Below are 19,735 nucleotides of genomic sequence, written 5' to 3'. Positions count from 1 at the left end.
TTAAGCACTTACAAATAAGTAAACAAACAATCTAAGACCAAGTTTATTCCAAAATTATTACTATAATATTACACAATTTATTTTAATTTAAAATTTAAAAACAAAATTAAATTTGAGGTTTTAACAAAAATTTATTTTCAAAATGACACTAATTAGTAATTAAAAATAAAATCGTGTAGTAATAATTATCAAATTAATTTAAGTAAATTAGTTAAAAAGTTAAAAGAAAACAAATAATTAAAAAAAGGAAAAATATGTGGATCCACGTCTGCTTGCGTGTACGTAATAGTCTTTTCGTTTCCTACTTCTTCTTTCTTCTGCCGTTCTGAAAAACTAATTTAGGTAAAAATAAATAATAAATCAACTTTTTTTGGAAAATTGCTATCATCTAACGGCTATAACAGCACCGCAAAGCTATCACCACTACCAACCCAAACACGTGTACGGTTATCATTAATCCCCACATTTTCTCGCGAGAAAAAGAGTCTCTAAAAAACGAATATTCGTTACTGTAATATTTAATTTCTCGTGTACGTTGCGATATACGCTGACGTGTACGAGTCTCTTTTTTTTATTATTTATTTTTAGGTTTTAAATTTTTGTAACAGTATATAAACCCTTTTTAGTCTCTATTGTTTCATTATTCAGTCATAATTAAAAACGATTTATTTTTTATTTTTAATTTATTTTTAATTTGTCTCTCTCTCTCAAAGTTTCTTGGGAGAGCTTTTACAACAATGGCGATGAGGAAGCTTTTATCGAAGAAGCTCTTCAACATGACGAATGTCGCGTCGCAGAGTCTTATGAATTGCCGTATCTCGTCTTCTGCTTTGGCCGTACGAACCAGAGTCCCGAATGAATCAAGTGATACGGCGAGAATCGCACCGGAGCCTGGGGATTTGGGGAATCCGCGGCGGTTTTTGCATAACACGGCTATGATTCGGCCGGAGATTATGCAGATGCCGGTCGGTGAGAGTTTAATTGAAAAGATCCGTGAAATCGACGGGAGTAAGGATCGGATTCGATTAGACGGACTCGCTCCTCCGGTTAAGGAGGAGACGGAGACGACGACGGGATTGACGGTGGAGGATACGAAGAAGCTGCTTAGAGCGGCGCAGATTGAGGTTGTGAAATCGAAGCTTAGAGAAACGGGGAGAAGCTGGATGCCGTATTCGGAGTTTGTTACCGTTTGTGGTGAAGCTTCTTCAGATCCAGATCTAGGATCTAGAATCGCCAAGATGCTTGATGATTCAGCAAACGTCATCGTTTTGGGAGATTCCGTTTGTCTAAGGCCTGATCAGGTACTTTCTTCGTTCTTTCTCTTAGGCTCTTTTGAATATTTGCATTTGTAAATCCATCTTTGATCTTTGCAGCTGATTGATTGATTTGGGAGAGATAAGATAAGAGAGAGATTAAAACTCTCTGAAGTAAACGAATTAGGTTCCCAGTTTTTGCGTTTTTGATTTTTGATATTTGGAAGCTACCGAGAACTGATACCATTTTTATTCGGTTTGTATCTCTTTCTTTGGCTTCCAATTTCAACAGGAGAATCAGAAACCTCTGTGTATTTTTACCAGAGTTCCATAGGAGGTTCCCAAGTTTGAGAGATGGTGATAAAGAGGAACAGTTTCTACAGAGACCACAACTTTTTTATTTTACCCCTAAAAACAAAAACCATTGGTTTGATTAGGGTTATAAATTGAGTCAAGATCCCCTTTTGGTGATTTGATACCAAAGAAACCTAAATTACAAAGAGAGAGTTGAGAGATGTTTAGATTGTTCTACTAACATGGTCTTGGTGGGTTATTAGGATATAATCAAAAGTGTGGTTTTTGATAGAGATGATGATGATGATCAAAAGGTTGGGTTTAAGTGGAGAGATTAGTCAATGGTGATAAGATCTTAAGCAGAAACAGTAGTGATATGGGGATGGATTGATTGACTTTATAAACCAGTAGTCATTTGATTCATGAAGATGTGTTTGTTGTTGTGTGTGTTTTTGAGTGCTAATTGTGTGTCTCAAAAGAAGGTGGTGGAGGTCTTGTTTTACCCAGACATTTTCTGTTTTTGTCTTTTGCCCTTGTGTCTGATCAGGTTACAAAATCCATCGAAGGACTGCTTCCTTTGCCAAAGATCCGTAACCCAAATGACCCACGGAGGATTGAGTTGAAAGAGCTCGAAGCTGAAAAGGCAGTGCTTGATGTGAAAGCGCACTCTTTGGTGCGGAAAGAGCTCTGGGCTGGTCTTGGTTACTTGATACTACAGACCGCAGGGTTCATGAGGCTAACATTTTGGGAACTCTCATGGGACGTGATGGAGCCGATATGTTTCTATGTCACGTCCATATACTTTATGGCTGGTTACGCGTTTTTCCTCAGGACATCGAAAGAGCCTTCTTTTGAAGGATTTTACCAAAGCAGGTTCGAGGCGAAACAGAGAAAATTGATGAATGATTATGAGTTTGATCTGGAGAGGTATGATGAACTGAAGAAGCTCTTATGCTCTTCAAAGCCTTCAGCTCATGTTTCCAACATTCTTGGAGCTATCAAGAGTTGAAAATTTTGATTAGGGGAAAACAAAACAAAAAAATGCTTAGATTCAATGTTGTTGTCACACATATGGTGTCTGATTTTTCCTAACTAGTGAAGTCTACCAAAAAAAAAAAAAAAAATTGGTAGTATTCTCAAATTTTCAGATTTCTAAAGGATAAAGACAAAATGTTTGTTCTTATTATAGCGGCTTATGTAATATCAGGGAAGAGTTAAGTTTTTGTTTTCAAGTTTGTATGATCGATTTATATTTTAACATCTTGTAAATAATTGTTTGAAAATGTAATATAATACAGAAATTCTTATTTTGCAAAATCTTATCTCATATATTAAAAAAAAAAAAAAACCAAAAATAATTTCGATATGATAAATGTTTGTAATAATGTTTGTTGTCATGTTATAAATCGAATAAAATCCGGTATCGTGATTCTCCACGGTAATGGGACGATACTTGCCAGTTGCCACATCATATCTCAAAACGAACTAATTTGAAAAGGGTTTTTATTTATAGAATTGAAGGATTGACTTTTTGTTTTCAGAATCCAAATAATTAACAATATTGAAATATGTTTGGTTCAATTATTTTTGTTGGAAAAATTCAACAAAACTTATGTTGTTTATATAGAGGCTGATGATCTATATCTATCTTAGAACTATTGTACAATATAGATTAGACCGACACAAACAAATTATGTTTTGTTTCTACTTTTGAAAAAAAAATTCTAACCCTATTTCCGACATAAATGTTGGTTTAATCGGTTTATAATCTAAGCCAAGATCCTTCTTCCTCGAATTCAAAATCATTTATCTAATTTTTTTAATCTCATGACTTAGATAACTGCATAAATTTATGTTTAACTTAGATAACTACATAAGATTAATATAAGAGAATTTTTGAGAAATACCCATTTTGGTGTACCCCTTTTTAAAAATACCCATCTTTTCTATTCATTTTCAAAAATACCCCTTTTCAAATATGAAAAATTATAAACTTCTATATGATTGATAAGGTACATCAAGATCATCATTACTACTGGGAAACTAAATCCAAATATTTAGAATGTTTTAAAACGTTCTAAACGGTATTTATATGGTTTTTATAAGGGTTTTAAAAGGTTTACACAGTTTTTATAAGTTTTTTATATGATTTTTAAAAGATATTTATACGGTACTTATGAAATATATATATAAATTTACACACATGTGAATATAATTTGTGTCTATAAATATAAGTTTATACATATTTTTTTGATAAATTTCAAATTTTATTGTGACTTTTTGATAAAATAAGAAAGATGGGTATTTTTAAAAAGTGGTATTGGAAAAAGGGTATTTTTGAATTTCCCCCTTAATATAATGTCTAAAGTCCGTAGGTTTTTGGTGTGAATACATGCAAAAATTTATACGTTATACAATTTTGGTGTAGAATATCTTGGTAGCAAATTTATTTGTTTTTCAACTCAAATCTAGGAATAATAACGTATTTCAACCACAATAATATGTTATATACTTTGCTAATAATATGTAGGGAGATTTGCACAACTAACCTTTATTATGATACCCTTTTCTACAAGTACCCTCTCTAAGTGTTCATTTTCAAAAATACCCTATTCAATGTACAAATGACTAAATTACCCTCCTTTATTATAACCCATGATGAAAAAAGGAATATTCTTCCAACAAAAAGAATATTCCTTCGGGAAAATTTCCCGCCAAATTTTCCCGCCAAAAAATTCCGACAAAAAAATTTCCCGCCAAAAAATTTCCGACAAAAATTTTCCCGCCAAAATTTTTCCGCAATTTCTTAAAAAAACCTTGTAAATATTTATAAATCCCTTAAAAAATCCCTTAAAAACCCTTGTAAATCTTTTAAAAGTCATCCAAAACCTTTCAAAACTTGAGTAAACCTTTTAAAACCATTGTAAATCATTTTATAACATTTATAAACACTTGTAAATCCCTTTAAACCACTTATAACCGTGATAAATCATTTAATAAAAACTTTTGTAAACTTCTAAAACCCGTTAAAAACCCTTGTAAATCCTTAAAACCCATTTTAAAGAACTTGTAATACCTTTAAAAACTTTTGTAAACCCTTCAAAAACATTTGTAAACTTCTAAAACCCTTTAAAACTTCTTGTAAATCCTTTAAAACTATTTTTAAATCTGTGTATGCCTTTAAATATACTTTTAAATCCTTTTAAAAACACTTGTAAACCATCTTAAAAAACCTTTAAAAATCCCTGTAAATTTTTAAAATCCTTTAAAAATTCTTGTAAATCCTTTTAAAATTGTTTATAAAAACTTTTAAAAACCATTGTAAATCATTTAAAAACCATTTAAAAACCTTTGTAGGCTTCTAAAACTCTTTAAAAACCGTTACAAATCTTTTAAAAACCATTTTAAAACTCTTGTAAATCCCTTTAAAAAACCCTTGTAAACCCTTTAAAAAACTCTTTAAAAAATCTTGTAAACCCTTTAAAAAAATTTGGCGGGAAAATTTTGAAAAAATAATTTTTTTTGCGGGAAAATTTTTGCAGAAATTTTTTGGCGGGAAAATTTTTTCTCGGAAACATTTTTGGCGGGAAATTTTTTGGCGGGAAATTTTTGGGGGGGAAAATTTTGGAAGGAATATTCCTTCCTTTGTGAAAGAATATTCTTTCAAATAGGGGTAAAATAGCCATTAAAAATTAAGAGAGGGCAAAAATGAAAATAGTAAAAAAAGAGGGTATTTTTAAAAGAGGGTATCATAAAAAGGTTATTGGTATCAATTTCTCTAATATGTATAAGAACTAGGTTTGACTCCGCGGTATACCGCGAGTCTTTATTTTTGTAAATTATTTTCTAATTGTACTTTTTTATATTTGATAGTTTATAGTATATAGTTATCAATTAAGTAGTCGATATTAATTACATATTTTTGGTGCGTTCCTTTGTGGTAAAATTTACAATAAATTTGTTTTACTAATTGAAGATAGATTTTGAGATCTAAGAGAGGGTTGAAGAAAAGAAATTCAATAATAATTCTCTAAGACAACCTTTATATGACTAAGCTCTTTCATGTAGTTGAGGAAATATGGTGTTTTGATATTGTACGAGATAAATAATCTCAATCTCTCACTTTTGTCAATTCATCTAAGATCGTTTCGGTTTTGATATTATTTACACTACTTTATTATATATATATATATATATATAATATATTCTTGTATTGAAAAGAGTTGTGATTCAATTGGTATTGTGTATGTAAAAAATGTTAAATAATCACATATTTAATTTTAGATTTTCCAAAATAATTGTTAAAATCAATTCTACAAACTACAAAACATTCACTATGTTTTTCCGGTAAGACTTAAACCAAAAACCATATAAGAGACTTAACAATGATCTCCCATTCGGTTTTCCATTTGGCAGTAGGATCCTGCAATTCAGATTTAATTTTGTTATTTTCAGACTTTAGTGTCAAACAAAAACGGGATTGTAACTTTAAGTATTGGTACACTCTGTTGCAAGTAGTAGAAACACTTCACTAGCCTTAAATATTAGTTCTTACTTGTTGTTTTAGAGTTAAAGTTTTGTTTAATATTTTTCAATACAAATTAACAAAACAAACTTCGAAATTGTGTTCCAACTTTTTAGTTTATTACAATAATCAATTATATCAAACAAAATTGTAAATCAATTAAGAGTAAAACAAAAAAAAAAATATAAAACAGAAAATTTAATTTTAAATTTTCTTAATAAAATCATCTAAAACAACAAAAAATATGAAATGAAGAAAGTATCATGCTAATATACTATATTTTAATTCGTGCAAACATCAGAATAGTTAATTGTGGAGGTTAGTCAACTGTTGTAGCTGAGAATAAAACTTGTATATAACAATGTGATACTTTGGTGGAAACTTCGAAAGAAAAATAAAAAATAAAAAACTGTTTCAATCTCATCGTTAGAGTGCCATGTAATTATAGTGTTTTGAGAAAAAAACTATACGAATTTTACCAAAAAAAAAAAAAAAATTATACGAACTAACTATTATTCAAATAGGGAAGAAAAAAACTTGACAGATTGTTTTGTTAGGTTAAAAATGATACTTACTTAGCAATTAGCATGTGGATGTAGGTTGTAGTGAATCAGGCCCAATAAGTTTAGAAATCGGTATAATTGGGCCATAATTAATCAAAATATCCGAGTAGCCGACCAAAGAAAAAAAAAGAGAAAGAGAAAAACAAAAGTGTCAGAAATTAGCTTGGAACTCTTTTTTCCAAACAGTAGGACTCTGTTTTGTTTTTTTTTTCCCCACGATGTTTGGTTTCTTCTTTAGTTTCGTGCAAATCTCTACTTTTTAGGGATCTTGTCCCTGTGTGCTGCTGATTTAAACCTTCGGATTTGATTCTTTTTGACGAGAAAAGGGTAAGTTTTGTATTTCAATTTGATTCTAGTTCTCGATCCATGGATCTGATATGATTCAATTTTGTCTCTGTCGGTTCAATTTCGAATCTATCGTCTTCGTTTCTAATGTTAGGGTTTTTGGTTTGTGTGTGTATTAGGGTTTGTCAAATCTTGTGATTTTAGAGCTTTTGATTGAATTAAACTTTAGGGTTTCTTGTCTAAGTTCATATTTTGTTTGATTTAGTTTAGAGCGTCGAATGATTTTAATGTTTTTGATTCAAGTTCATATTTTTGGTTTGATTATAGGGAAATTGAGATGGTGAATGGAGAATTCACTAGCACGTCCTACTCTGATAATAACAATGGCGCAAATGATCAAGGAGATTTTGAATGTAACATTTGTTTTGAGTTAGCTCAAGATCCGATCGTCACTCTTTGTGGCCATCTCTTTTGCTGGCCTTGCTTATACCGTTGGCTTCACCACCACTCGCATTCTCAAGAATGCCCTGTATGTAAAGCTGTGGTGCAAGATGATAAGCTGGTTCCTCTTTATGGTAGAGGAAAGAACCAGACTGACCCGAGATCAAAACATTACCCGGGTATGCGGATTCCTAACCGACCATCGGGTCAAAGACCCGAGACTGCTGCTCCTCCTCCTCAGCCTGAAGCGGCAAGTAATTTTTTCAACTACGGTATTGGTTTGATGGGCGGGTTTATGCCGATGGCGACTACTAGGATTGGGAATTTCAGTATGGGGTTTGGGGGTTTGTTGCCTTCTTTGTTTAACTTTCAGTTCCATGGATTTCCCGATGCAACGCTTTATGGTTCAGCACCGGGGTATCCTTACGGTGGGTACCATAATGGTTTCCGTGGAGTTCCTACTCATGGACAAGAGCGTCCTATGGCTCGCGGAGCGAATCAAAGCGATACAATGCTGAAGAATCTCTTAATTTTTGTTGGAATTTGCGTTCTGATATTTCTTTGCTGGTAAGGATCACATTTGGTTTTATTTCCAGGTATGATCAAACTCACTTACTTGTTTCAAGTTGTGTATGTATATATATGGTAATAGCTGAGTGTCTGTCTTGCAACGTTTGTTATTGTATTTTTGTTTTGAAGATGATACTTGAGTGTATAAGCTTTTTACACAACTCCTTTTGTGTTTTGTCTAAGCATCTTATGGAATAAATGGTGCATATTGTTATGACATTTGATTATTATATTTGATTGATAGTTCATTAGCTTCCATATAGCTTCTGATATGTTTCGAAACTTGTTTCTGCTTTATTGCTCATTGATAAACGAAGAAAAGACACTGAAAAGCTAGAATCGAAGGTCTAAATCATTGATTCAGAAGACTTGGTAAGTGCTTGATCTAGGAATGATTTGTTGGTAGTGTCAGCTCAGCTTAGTTGTTTGTTACAACAACTTTATTTTATCAGGGTAAAACTATGTGTGTTGCTTTAATGTCGTGAGTATTCATGTGCGAACACAAGCTCGTTCGAGTGAGTTTGTTTTCAAAGTGGATTGCTGAGACTGAGCCTGGCTGAGATTATAGAATCACTCTTGTTAATCGTGTTGTTCCTCGTATCTATTAACCTCAATCTGTTTTTACTAACCTCAATCTGGCTGAGAAGCATCACTCACTCTTCTCGCCTGAACCTGAACCTAGTCTCAAATACCTTAACCATCTTCTGTTATTGTCAATCATAGTTATTCACTAATATACTCGAATAACTCGTATAATGTATGTCTTCTTCTGTGTGACACGATGCAGACAACAATGTTCATTGAATATTATGAGTCCCTCATGCTTTGGTGGTATAAAAATGTTGGGTCGTAGTGAGAATCAAGAAAGGACCAATCTATTATAGACACTTATATGAACATAACTGAATACAACTCATTTTTAGGACTTAAGTTTTGTGTCGGTATTGGTTGGCTCGTACTATGCTTTGGACCGACTTATTTAGTCAACATATGTCTGCATCACTAAGATTATAAGGAACGAGACAGTATTGATTAGTTACTGTCGGAATTGAAAACCAGACGAGATGAAAAAAAGGCTAAACCCTTTGTGTCATCTTCTCATGTCGTCTTTGGCGGCTTCAATGCCTTATGATTATGAATCACATAAAACAAAAACAAAATCAATGGGTTGAAATATAAATCATATAATAAGTTATCTACTCCAATCATTCAATCAAATAAAGAGACCAATTCCCACTTTTTGTTCATTTTGACATTTCCTGAAACAGTTGACTTTTTTTTCTTCTTCCTATAAACCCAACTAACAAACGTGGCAACCAAATCTTGCAGAGTCGTCACAACGATGATCTCGTTTCCACTTCATCTCCTCTTCTTCTTCTTCTTATGTCTCTCCTCTTTCGCAACCGCGCAACAGCCTTATGTCGGTGTATCGACAACCGATTGCTCTGTTTCCGACAACTCCACCTCTGTTCTCGGCTACTCTTGTAACGGTCTCAACAAAACTTGCCAAGCCTACGTCATTTTCCGATCCACTCCTCCTTTCTCCACCGTCTCCTCCATCTCTTCGCTCTTCTCCGTCAACCCATCTCTCGTCTCCTCCCTCAATGCCGCCTCAGCTTCAACCACCTTCCGTTCTGGTCAACAAATCATCATCCCTTTAACTTGTTCTTGTTTCAAGGACAATTCACAAGCCAATCTCAACTATACAATCCAGCAAAACGATTCGTATTTCGTTATTGCTAACAACACTCTTCAAGGGCTTTCGACTTGTCAAGCTTTGGAGAAACAGAACAATGTTTCATCTCAATCTCTTATTCCTGGTATGAAGATCGTTGTTCCAATCCGTTGCGCTTGTCCTACGGCTAAACAGGTCAATGAAGATGGTTTGAAGTATCTGATGAGCTATACTGTTGTTTTCGGAGACACCGTTGAGATCATCAGTGATAGATTTGGAGTTGAGACGAGTAAAACTTTAGAAGCTAACCAAATGTCGTTTGAGAACTCTGAAGTTTTCCCTTTCACCACAATTCTGGTTCCATTACAGAACCCTCCTTCAGTTCCCAACTCTTCTCTCATTCCTCCTCCTCCTCCTCCTCCTCCGCCTCAATCGGTTTCTCCTCCATTGTCGCCGAATGGTGGGAAATCGAAGAAAACATGGGTCTCTGTTCTTGCCGGAGTTTTAGGAGGAGCATTGATTTTGGTTGTTATTAGTGCCACCATTTTCTGTTTGGTCAAAAAGAAACCGAAACCGCAAGAGGAAACGGGAAATCTCGATAGCTTCACGGCCAAGAAACCGCGGATGTCCAATCAAGAATTCGATCCGCTAGATGGTTTATCAGGGATGGTGGTGGAATCATTGAAAGTTTACAAATTTCATGAACTACAGTCAGCGACGAGTGATTTCACATCGTCTAGCTCGACCGGAGAATCAGGTTACATCGGAAAAATCAATGGAGACGGCGCAATGATCAAGAAAATAGAAGGAAACGCTTCTGAAGAAATCAACTTGTTATCGAAACTAAACCATCTTAACATCATACGTCTCTCTGGATTCTGTTTCCATGAAGGAGACTGGTACTTAGTCTACGAACACGCTTCAAACGGATGCTTAAGCGATTGGATTCACACGACGAAATCGTTGTTAAGCTTGACTCAGAAGCTACAAATAGGTTTAGATATAGCAACAGGGCTAAACTATCTACACAACTTCGCTGATCCTCCTTACGTTCACAGGGATTTGAACAGCAACAATGTGTTCCTCGACATCGAGTTTCGAGGAAAGATTGGTAATTTAGGTTCAGCAAGATCAACAACGGAGGATTTCGTGTTGACAAAACACGTGGAAGGAACAAGAGGGTACTTAGCTCCTGAGTATTTGGAACATGGGTTGGTTTCAACTAAGCTTGATGTGTATGCTTTTGGAGTTGTGTTGTTGGAGATTGGTACTGGTAAAGAAGCTTCTGAACTGAAGAAAGAGATCGATGAAGGTAACGCGATTGAAGAGATTTTGAGTCGTGGAAGATTGTTACCTGAAGGATTAGTGAGTTTTGTTGTTAAGTTGGTGGTGGATTGTTTGAAGAAAGATCATATGAGTCGTCCATCGATGGATGAAGTTGTTCTGTCTTTGTCTAAGATCTTGGCGGCTGCGCAGAATTGGGAAGTAGAATCATCGTACTAAGTTTAAGGCCCATTATAGTTTGGGCTCAAAGACCCATTAAAATGAACCACAAGACCTTTTTTGTATACAAGAATGGTTATGTTGTGGTGTTGAATTTAGTCTCAAAAAATGTTGATTGGTTCAGGCTGTCAATTATTTAGTTGTGATAGTTGTGTTTGACCAAAAAAATAACAAATGTGGTTGTATGTAATCTGATTGTTAGAAATGTGGCTGAACAAAACTGCAAATATGAGAAAGATTTTTTTTTTAATATTTAGATTTATTAGTTATTACAAATTATGAGAACGGTCACATAAACGATTTTACCATAGACATTTCTTTCCATATGCATGAAAGGTGTATTAGGTTTTGTATGTTTTAAAAATACCGAGTACTATAAAATTATTAGATAAGACTAATAAGTATTGCATCGGGATGGTAATGATTAGAAGATTCAACATCTTTTTAAAACTCTTTCTTCTATAATTAATCATAGTTTGTATAATTGGTTTGCTAGAAAAAATTATGCTGTATTTAGAATTGAAAGATTTTAATTTTCGGAAAAAGAATTAAATATGAAGAGAAAATGCATTATACAACCAAATTATACCTTTTATTTACAAAATGACTAGTAAAAGTATTAAAATAAATCATTTTATTTTTTCTAAAAGAACATATATTTCAAAAATTATTTTTAATAAATAACATGTTATTTTCTATAAAATGATATTATAAATAATTATTTTTCCACTTAAAAAAAATAGATCCCAATTTAGTTATCTGATAAAAAAAAAACCCAAATACAATATACTTTAAAAATATCTAATCGTTATTATTTATTTTTTTAATCTTCTCGTTATTGTTTTTTTTTTATTTTTGGACCAAAGAAGGAAAATAGATGAAGTTGGAAGCTTGGTGGTGAATGGTGGTGATAGAAGAAGAAAGAAGAACGAACACAGGCTGTCGCGTTTGGGGCAGTAATACACGTGGCACTTTAAGACACGTTGATTCCGACATGGACCACAAAATCCCACGTGGCCATGACCATCCTTTGCCTGAATTTGCCACGTGGACTATAATAAATATTGAGTTTTGTTGTGTTTTGTGTGTGTTTTGTATATAAAAAAGAGGACCACTATTTGTTTGATAAGATATGAGCAAGCAACGAGTCAGTCATCCACATAAAACACATTACATAACACACACGGCGTTTTTTTTTTTTTTAATTTCTTAAATATATGTATTATGATTTTTTTTTTCTTTGAATATCAAACATAAATGAGAAAATGGTATTGTATTTCTTTCAATCAATAATCGACTCAAAATAACTAGTTCTAAATAACATTGTTTATATATAAATTTAATAGCAGTTTGATACGTATTTTATGTATCAGATTATCTGATTTAATATTAAGAATTACGATTAGAAAAAATATATAATTTTTTGTTACGGTTCAAATCTTCTCTAGATACGTCGAAAAAATTACCATTTGGCTGAAAAATATATAATTTTCACCAAATTTGAGCAATTAGTAAATAAAAGTATATATTTTTTATTTTGTTTGTTTCAATCATACATTTCATTGTCTACACAAAGGTGTCTATCTCGCGTCTACGGTCTACCTCTTCTTGTAAATAATATTACTAAAAGCAATTATGTTATATAAATTATGGTGACTGTTAAGGAAATGATATAAATATATTAGTCTCTATAAGCAAAAAACATGATAGAATGATTTTTTTTTTCCTTTTTTTGGAATTGTGGAGCCTCGATATTTTTAATTTTGAGAAGTGTTTCTTAAAAATATCTCATGTATTTTAGGACCATTATTGTTTGTTTTAGGGTTTTTATTTTATTTCACTACTTTTATATATTGCTTTTCTGGAATGGGGTGAAAGAGAGAGCAAAAAATATAAATATGGTTTCTAAATTTCTCTTATCTAAGTAAAAAATTTAGTGGTAGAAACTAAGTATAGCTCACATTTTGAGGATGAACTAATCTTTGTGTGAGCTATACTTAGTTTCTACCACTAGAATTTGTTTTGCTTTTGAGGATCGGATTTGAGGTCTAAATTCTAACTAATCGTTGTGGTTTTTGTAAATATTTAATACATGTTTTGTCTTTTATGAACACTCATGTTAGATACTTATACCTTACTATCTAACATGTTAATGTCTCTAATACAAACTTTTACCTTGCAAGTTCCCGTCATATCATAATTTATTTTTCCCTTTGGATTGATATACAATTGTGTTTCTCTATGCCATCGATTTTTTTTGTCCACTTATATCACATATTGAAGCTTAATTATAGCCTCTTTAGGTTATATAATCTTCTCCCTTTGTAATATGATTAGTTTTTTGATTTTGCATATTCTTTAATAATCGAGTTGTATTTTATGTTTTCACATCATTTTACGTACCATCGATCTACATAAAATACCAAATCTTCCTCTTGTATACTTTGTTTTGAAATATTTAAAATGACAGTTAAAAATGTTCACATTGCATAATAGTTAAACAATTCATTATGTGAAAATGCCCAATTTTATGGGTTTTTTTTTCCGCTACTCATTGGCTGTGTTTTACGTATATCTTATATGCATGGTCCTAACTCCTAAGGATGTGAAAGGCCTGAATTAACCAGTTTAGATCTGAGATATATATTCAAAGTCAAAGTTGCACATCTTTATACATATAGAGATATATATGGACCCTTTCTTAATAGCTATATATATATATACCTTTGAACCATCTATTTTAAATATTGACAGAGACATAGTAATAACATTTATAATCAACACAGTCAAGTTCAACCACAAAAATATCGTGTAAGAAACGCACAATGATTAGCTATATAGATGTCGAAGTGGTGTTTTGCACACACAATGACACAATTATACAATTTTTAATGAAGAATTAAGAATCAAAATCTCTAAACTATATAACCTAGAATGGTCTAAAGCTATTCCAATCTTGAAAGGACAACAAGACAAGAAGATATTTAGTAAACAAATTTAGAAAGCATGTCATGCCTAGATTTTGAAACTTTCCATGCACAAATGGCACAGCACATATATATATATATATATATAATATATATATATATATATATATATATATATATATATAAGTATTGATACACAAAGAAATGCGCAAACCAAAGACATGTAAGTGAGCTTGTGGTCACACCACTATACAAAGCACTCTCTTAAGTTGCAAAAATGAGTGTACTTAAAAGGCGGGAATAAAACAAAACAAAAGCATCTAACACCAACACCAAAGCTATACAATTTTTAAACTAAATATTTTTATATCTAGTGTATAAATGTTTTAAAGAATTCAAGAAAAACCCATCGATCTCCTCCATTGAAAAAGAAGAAGATAAAATATTATACAAACTTTTTTTTGAAGTATCTATCAAAGAGCCAAGAAAAGGAGATCAGAGAAATAAATAAAGAAGAAAGGAACAATTTGATTGACACCGAATGAACCAAAAAGTGGAATAAGAAGGGACCATCGCCTCCATTTTCATTAGTCCTTTTTATGTTTGTGGTACAATAAATATCACTCACCCATTAGTTTAAAATCAAAGTTAGTTGCTTTGTATAATCATCTAATATACAACATTTTACATTTCATCAAATTGATTCAAAAAGCTATATATTTATATATAAGTATCAATTTGAGAAAGTCCTACCAATTCCCGAAACAATGCGTATGAGTGTTTTAACATCACATCAGCATTTCGAAAACCTGATGTCACACACAAAATTGTTAAACAAATGTTGTGGCTAGTCCTACTCCTTTATGGAGTTCATTGCATCTAAAAATAGTTTTATGTATGGTTATATGAAATTTATAGACGAAAACAAATAGTGGCCATCTACAAGTCTTAAAAATAAACAAATAGGGCCAATAGGCATTATACAATCGAATTTTACATTTTCTATTTGTAGAAATTGACAGGATGAAAAAATCGTAAATAAATAAATAAAATTATATATTTAGTCCGATTTTTTCTTGTGTTTTAAAACAAATTAAATCGATTTATCCGCTTACACGTTATTTTACATGATAACATGATTTTTGTTTTAATCACATTTACAAAAAAAAAATAAAAAAAAATTAGGATATTTGTTTTAATCACATTTACAAAAACATATCACTTATTTATGGGTTCTACAATGCTTTCATTTCTATTGCCACTTCTAACCAACGATTTGGCTACCTAGCAAATAAGCCCTAAACAAATCTTGGGAACTCTAGATTATATATATCAATTATGGATGCAGGTTACGTATGTATCAAATATCAATAAAATATGTTTATGTCAAACTAACAACAACGTATAACATGATCAGTGTCTCATTAACATGGACTTTCTCAAGATATGTAAATTTAATTGTCATTCAATCATTTGGTTTTCAATCGTTTATTCATGTAAGTTGTCCAATTCATTCATGTTAAAGGCAAAACATAAAAACAAGGAGACAGAAGTAAACCAAGAGAAAGAGAGAGTGACATAGAGATTCCTCGGACAAGAGTTCGTTATGCTGCCCGTATTATCATTTCACTTCTTTTAACTTTTTTTTTGTTTTCTCTTTTTGCTTTTCATTTTTCAATGCAGCCTTGGATTAAAATTTTCAGTTTTGAATTTTTGGTTCTTTAAAAGTTGCTAACATGCATTGCGTAGGTTCAAAAAAGAGGGTTAGGGCTTATACATTTGAATGATAATTATAATAAAGCCAGAGTTGTTTTTTTTTATAATAACGAAAAAACTTTTAATCTAGACTTATAATTTCATCGTGCCATAAAACCTATGTTTTGATGTAATTTATTCAGTATATGGATAAAATTTGAAATGGTTATTTTCGACAAAGAAACAAGAGGCTTTATTAGTTTGGATGATGATGAACACTAACAACAAGTACTAATGAATAGGACTACTATTGATATGATGATAACATATTTGTAGTTTAATTATTCAATGCCTTTGTCCTTGTGAACTTGAGAGTTTCTATATAAGGATACACATGGCATGTTAAAGAGCTTTTAATGATCTACGAGAGACGTGTAAGTATATGTTTGTCTATATTAACAACCATACGTGAACAAGTGACTCTAACTTTCTAACAAATTTTATTATATCATGAATCTACAAAATTTCCCCATTCAGTAACATTTGATACGAGGATCTTAATTACTCCAATCAAGTATCTATATAGCTTAATTCAGTAATACCGATTATTTGGTTTTATATGTCTTTAAATAGTTGTGAGTGTTGAACAAACAAACAAAAAAGTTGTGAGTGAAACGAAAGATCCTAAGAAGAATGAAATTGAACAAGTGCAAATTAGTATAAAAACGAACAGAACCAAACACAAACGTGTGAAATCTAAAGGTGTCTTATAGGTTCTAAAGGTGTTTTTTATAACTCAAGTACTCAACTAAACCCAAATATAACAATAACTCAAAATGTTATTTAAAGGTGTGAAATCTAAAGGTATCTTATAAGATCTTCAACTTATAAAGATTCATGGACTCATGGTCATTGTTATATCGAATATCGAAAAGACTAGCTAATGAATGTGAGGATGATAGGATAGGAGAGTAACGTGTGGATGAAGATACATACAAAGAGATATTAGATGTTGCAACCACCATTGAAGAGACTATATACAAAACCAGAGGATGCATTGTACATGTTTTGAGGTTTACTTACCTATTAAATGCGTAAAGGAGGAGGATAAAAGACACAACCACACATGCAAAAAAGGAGGTTCCACACGTGATTGATGGTTGTGCATACGTGTGAGTGAGTTCTCTCTAAGGAGATGGGATTCACGTGAGAGATTCACCCGACCAAAAACTATTTTGTTTTCATAAACAAAAACAAAAAATGTATTTTAGTTACTACAAAAACGTAAATAATATATACGAAAAGAGAAAGATACTGGTAGGAGTGAAGAAGGTTGGGCTGTCAACCGTCAATCTCATTTGCAGTTAGAACAAAGATATCTTAAAAAAAAAGATATATAAAAAGATTAAAATCATAAAGTTTTTTTATTTGAAGAATTTTTATGTAAACTTCTTTCTTTTTGTTTCTCTGTTTTTAATTTTCTGCTATTTTAAGGAAATGTAAAATCAATAAAACTATAGCAAATTTTTGTTTCGTTTGCAATGTATCGAATTCTAAAGATATAAACTTTGAATGGTAATGTGCGAAAAAAATTATGCGTAAAAGTGCGGTATGGTTTAAATAGTAACAAAAATATATACTTATGTATGCATATATAGAAATTGGTGGAAATAAACTAAAACAGAACTGATTTAGGCAATACTTAACCTTTTTTTTATATAGGTAGGCAACTCAATACACAAAGTTATGGAGTATTTAGCTAAAAATAATATTCTTGAGGAACCAGTTGAATAAATTTAGATTTAAGTAAGTACAATTTCAATCATATTATTGGTGCTAAGAAATCATTGATTTGGTATCTGATTCTTACATGATAGATTCCAACATAAGTCTCTCCATAGATATATATATATACAAGTGGGCTTTTCACTTTTTTGCTTTCGAGCCTTCAATTAATTATTTATCCCATTGTGGATTTATAACCTACATATCACATACATATCCAAGATGTTTCTAACTGTTTGTGAGATGGATACGCACGTCAAATCAATTATGGAAATATATCTATAATACTCTTTGTGTTTGTTGTATATATAAAATTAACATAATTTAAACATAAAATAATTGTGTTTTTGTTTCTATAAACTGTTACTACAATGTATAATTCATAGCTAATGTTAGACTTATAAGTTTGTGTTCGTGAACGAATCACCAAAAACTAAAACAAAAAACAAGTCTCATAAAACCCAAAACATATTGGCAATTTATGATTGGTCTACATCATTTAATAGTGAGGTAAAATAAGTATATGCATAAAAATGTAATTTAAAGTTATATGTATTGTAAATAAGGTTTTTCGGTTGAATAAATTTTACTTGCACTATTCCTCTAATAGTGATTTGCTCATTTGCCAGCAAGTGGTGAAGGTAGAAAGCATGAGGAATATTGAATTGAGTTTGGAATATTATGTGACAAAAAAAAATTTAAATAAGGATACTAGATTGCACCATAAGTTATATTTCAATTTTCTTAATACAATTAGCAACCAGTTACCAAATGGGTGCTTTAAAAGTATATACCGTAGATAAATAAAAATTAAGAATCTATCATCACTTTTTTATTAATTAGTTCTCTTTCTTCATTTGTTTATAATGACAAAAATACCCTTCTGTATCCAACAAATGATTTATCGAGATAATGAAATAAGTATCGACAATATTATTCATCAAATATATAATTAAAAATATGTGAAGTTGGATGAATAACTATTGAATACCATGATAACAAAAAATATATCAATAACTTAATAAATATATCGTGTTAAATTATATTGTATCGTGATATGTTATAATTTATGTGATAAATTTATATTTACCCTGTTAACTTATTTACTATATCACATACAAAATATTATGAATTTTATATTAACCCCTACTATATAATCATGAATACCAACAATAGGAATAACATGTTAAATGATATTATATACCGCTAATTATGATAAGATGAAAATATAATTACTCTATCAAAATTGGGTTAGACAATATGGTAAAGATAACAATAACAGTAATGAACAAAGACACTACAATTTTTATGGTAGACTTATCATTATCATGTTAAACAATTTGTTATCATGTTAAATTATACAGTTAAAGTAAAAAGAAACAAACATATAATTTATCGATATCTATTTTGTTATACTGCTAAAAAAATTGTTAACCCTTATAAAGCTATTTTGGTCTATTTTACACCAATAGAAGAGAGAACTAATTAAAAACAAAACTATGGTTATTTAGTTAATTTTTTTTATCTTTTATGTCCATAGAATGGTAATACCCTTACCAAATTTATTACTTGATAATCAAATATATTGGAATTTTAGCTCTGCATTTAAAAATAGTAGCATGAACTATATACATATGCTGATTGAAATAGTTACGTAAAAAAAAAAAAATAGTCTAAAATGACATAGTTGACCCTAACCAACTGAACAGTAGGCATTGTTGGAATATATTATAGTAAATAAATATATATATATATATATATATTTGATCCAAAATGTGAATATTAGTATGTTTATTTTTGGGAAAATGAGAATATTATTTAAGCAGAAAAATATGTGGAAGTATTTATGGTGGTGGTTTGGGTCATTGAGATATGACCTTGGACTCTCACCTTATCTTTTGTATTCTTTTTTTTTGCTTTAAAAACAAAAAAAGTTTCCAAATTAACGCCTTTAAAATGTTAATATCAGCCGACATTTCCGTGATAAAAAGTTAAAAATACTTTTATTTTTCAAAGCATATTTATAAAATTAATATATCGTTGACAAAATAAAAATAAAAATAAACAAGGACAGTTTCGTAAATCAAGTTCTCTACATATATAAGTTTTGTCTTTCTTCTTCATCGTTATTGATATTTAAAAAAAAAAAATGTTATAAGAAAAAATATGATATAACAAAATAATAATAAAGAAGATTGGTGGGTTAAAAAGGGAGGCAA

At 31.1% G+C, this 19,735-nt stretch overlaps 3 protein-coding genes across 4 annotated transcripts; all 3 read left to right on the top strand.

The window, feature by feature from the left end:
- The first annotated feature begins 656 nt into the window (after positions 1 to 656).
- On the top strand, positions 657 to 2,774 carry LOC17888796 (calcium uniporter protein 2, mitochondrial). Its single transcript, XM_006294389.2, has 2 exons — positions 657 to 1,301; positions 2,095 to 2,774. The coding sequence occupies exons 1-2, from the start codon at positions 738 to 740 to the stop codon at positions 2,554 to 2,556; spliced, it is 1,026 nt and encodes a 341-aa protein (XP_006294451.2). The 5' UTR covers positions 657 to 737; the 3' UTR covers positions 2,557 to 2,774.
- A 4,004-nt stretch (positions 2,775 to 6,778) lies between these two features.
- Positions 6,779 to 8,989, top strand: LOC17890527 (E3 ubiquitin-protein ligase RNF5). Of its 2 annotated transcripts, XM_023785077.1 has the most exons (3): positions 6,779 to 6,962; positions 7,248 to 7,957; positions 8,712 to 8,989. In XM_023785077.1, the coding sequence occupies exon 2, from the start codon at positions 7,258 to 7,260 to the stop codon at positions 7,930 to 7,932; it is 675 nt and encodes a 224-aa protein (XP_023640845.1). In that variant the 5' UTR covers positions 6,779 to 6,962; positions 7,248 to 7,257; the 3' UTR covers positions 7,933 to 7,957; positions 8,712 to 8,989. The 2 variants fall into 2 exon arrangements, with proteins under 2 accessions (XP_023640845.1, XP_006294956.1); XM_006294894.2 differs by lacking the exon at positions 8,712 to 8,989 and having other exon boundaries at positions 7,248 to 8,187.
- Positions 8,990 to 9,267: 278 nt separating this feature from the next.
- Positions 9,268 to 11,299, top strand: LOC17888889 (lysM domain receptor-like kinase 4). Its single transcript, XM_006293789.2, has one exon. It carries the CDS (start codon positions 9,274 to 9,276, stop codon positions 11,107 to 11,109), a length of 1,836 nt encoding a protein of 611 aa, XP_006293851.1. The 5' UTR covers positions 9,268 to 9,273; the 3' UTR covers positions 11,110 to 11,299.
- Positions 11,300 to 19,735: the final 8,436 nt, after the last annotated feature.

The sequence above is a fragment of the Capsella rubella genome, unplaced genomic scaffold (assembly GCF_000375325.1).
Source record: "Capsella rubella cultivar Monte Gargano unplaced genomic scaffold, Caprub1_0 scaffold_4, whole genome shotgun sequence".
NCBI classification, from domain to species: Eukaryota; Viridiplantae; Streptophyta; class Magnoliopsida; order Brassicales; family Brassicaceae; genus Capsella; species Capsella rubella.
Note: the sequence above shows the minus strand (reverse complement) of the source record. Positions and strands in the feature narration are given on the sequence as shown.

What these genes read in the sequence shown, in the direction of transcription:
- LOC17888796 (XM_006294389.2), top strand. Translation starts at nt 738, where the DNA reads ATGGCGATGAGGAAGCTTTTATCGAAGAAGCTCTTCAACATGACGAAT. An exon ending in TTTGTCTAAGGCCTGATCAG is followed by an intron (nt 1,302 to 2,094) that starts GTACTTTCTTCG and finishes GTGTCTGATCAG; the next exon opens with GTTACAAAATCCATCGAAGG.
- LOC17888889 (XM_006293789.2), top strand. Translation starts at nt 9,274, where the DNA reads ATGATCTCGTTTCCACTTCATCTCCTCTTCTTCTTCTTCTTATGTCTC.
- LOC17890527 (XM_023785077.1), top strand. Translation starts at nt 7,258, where the DNA reads ATGGTGAATGGAGAATTCACTAGCACGTCCTACTCTGATAATAACAAT.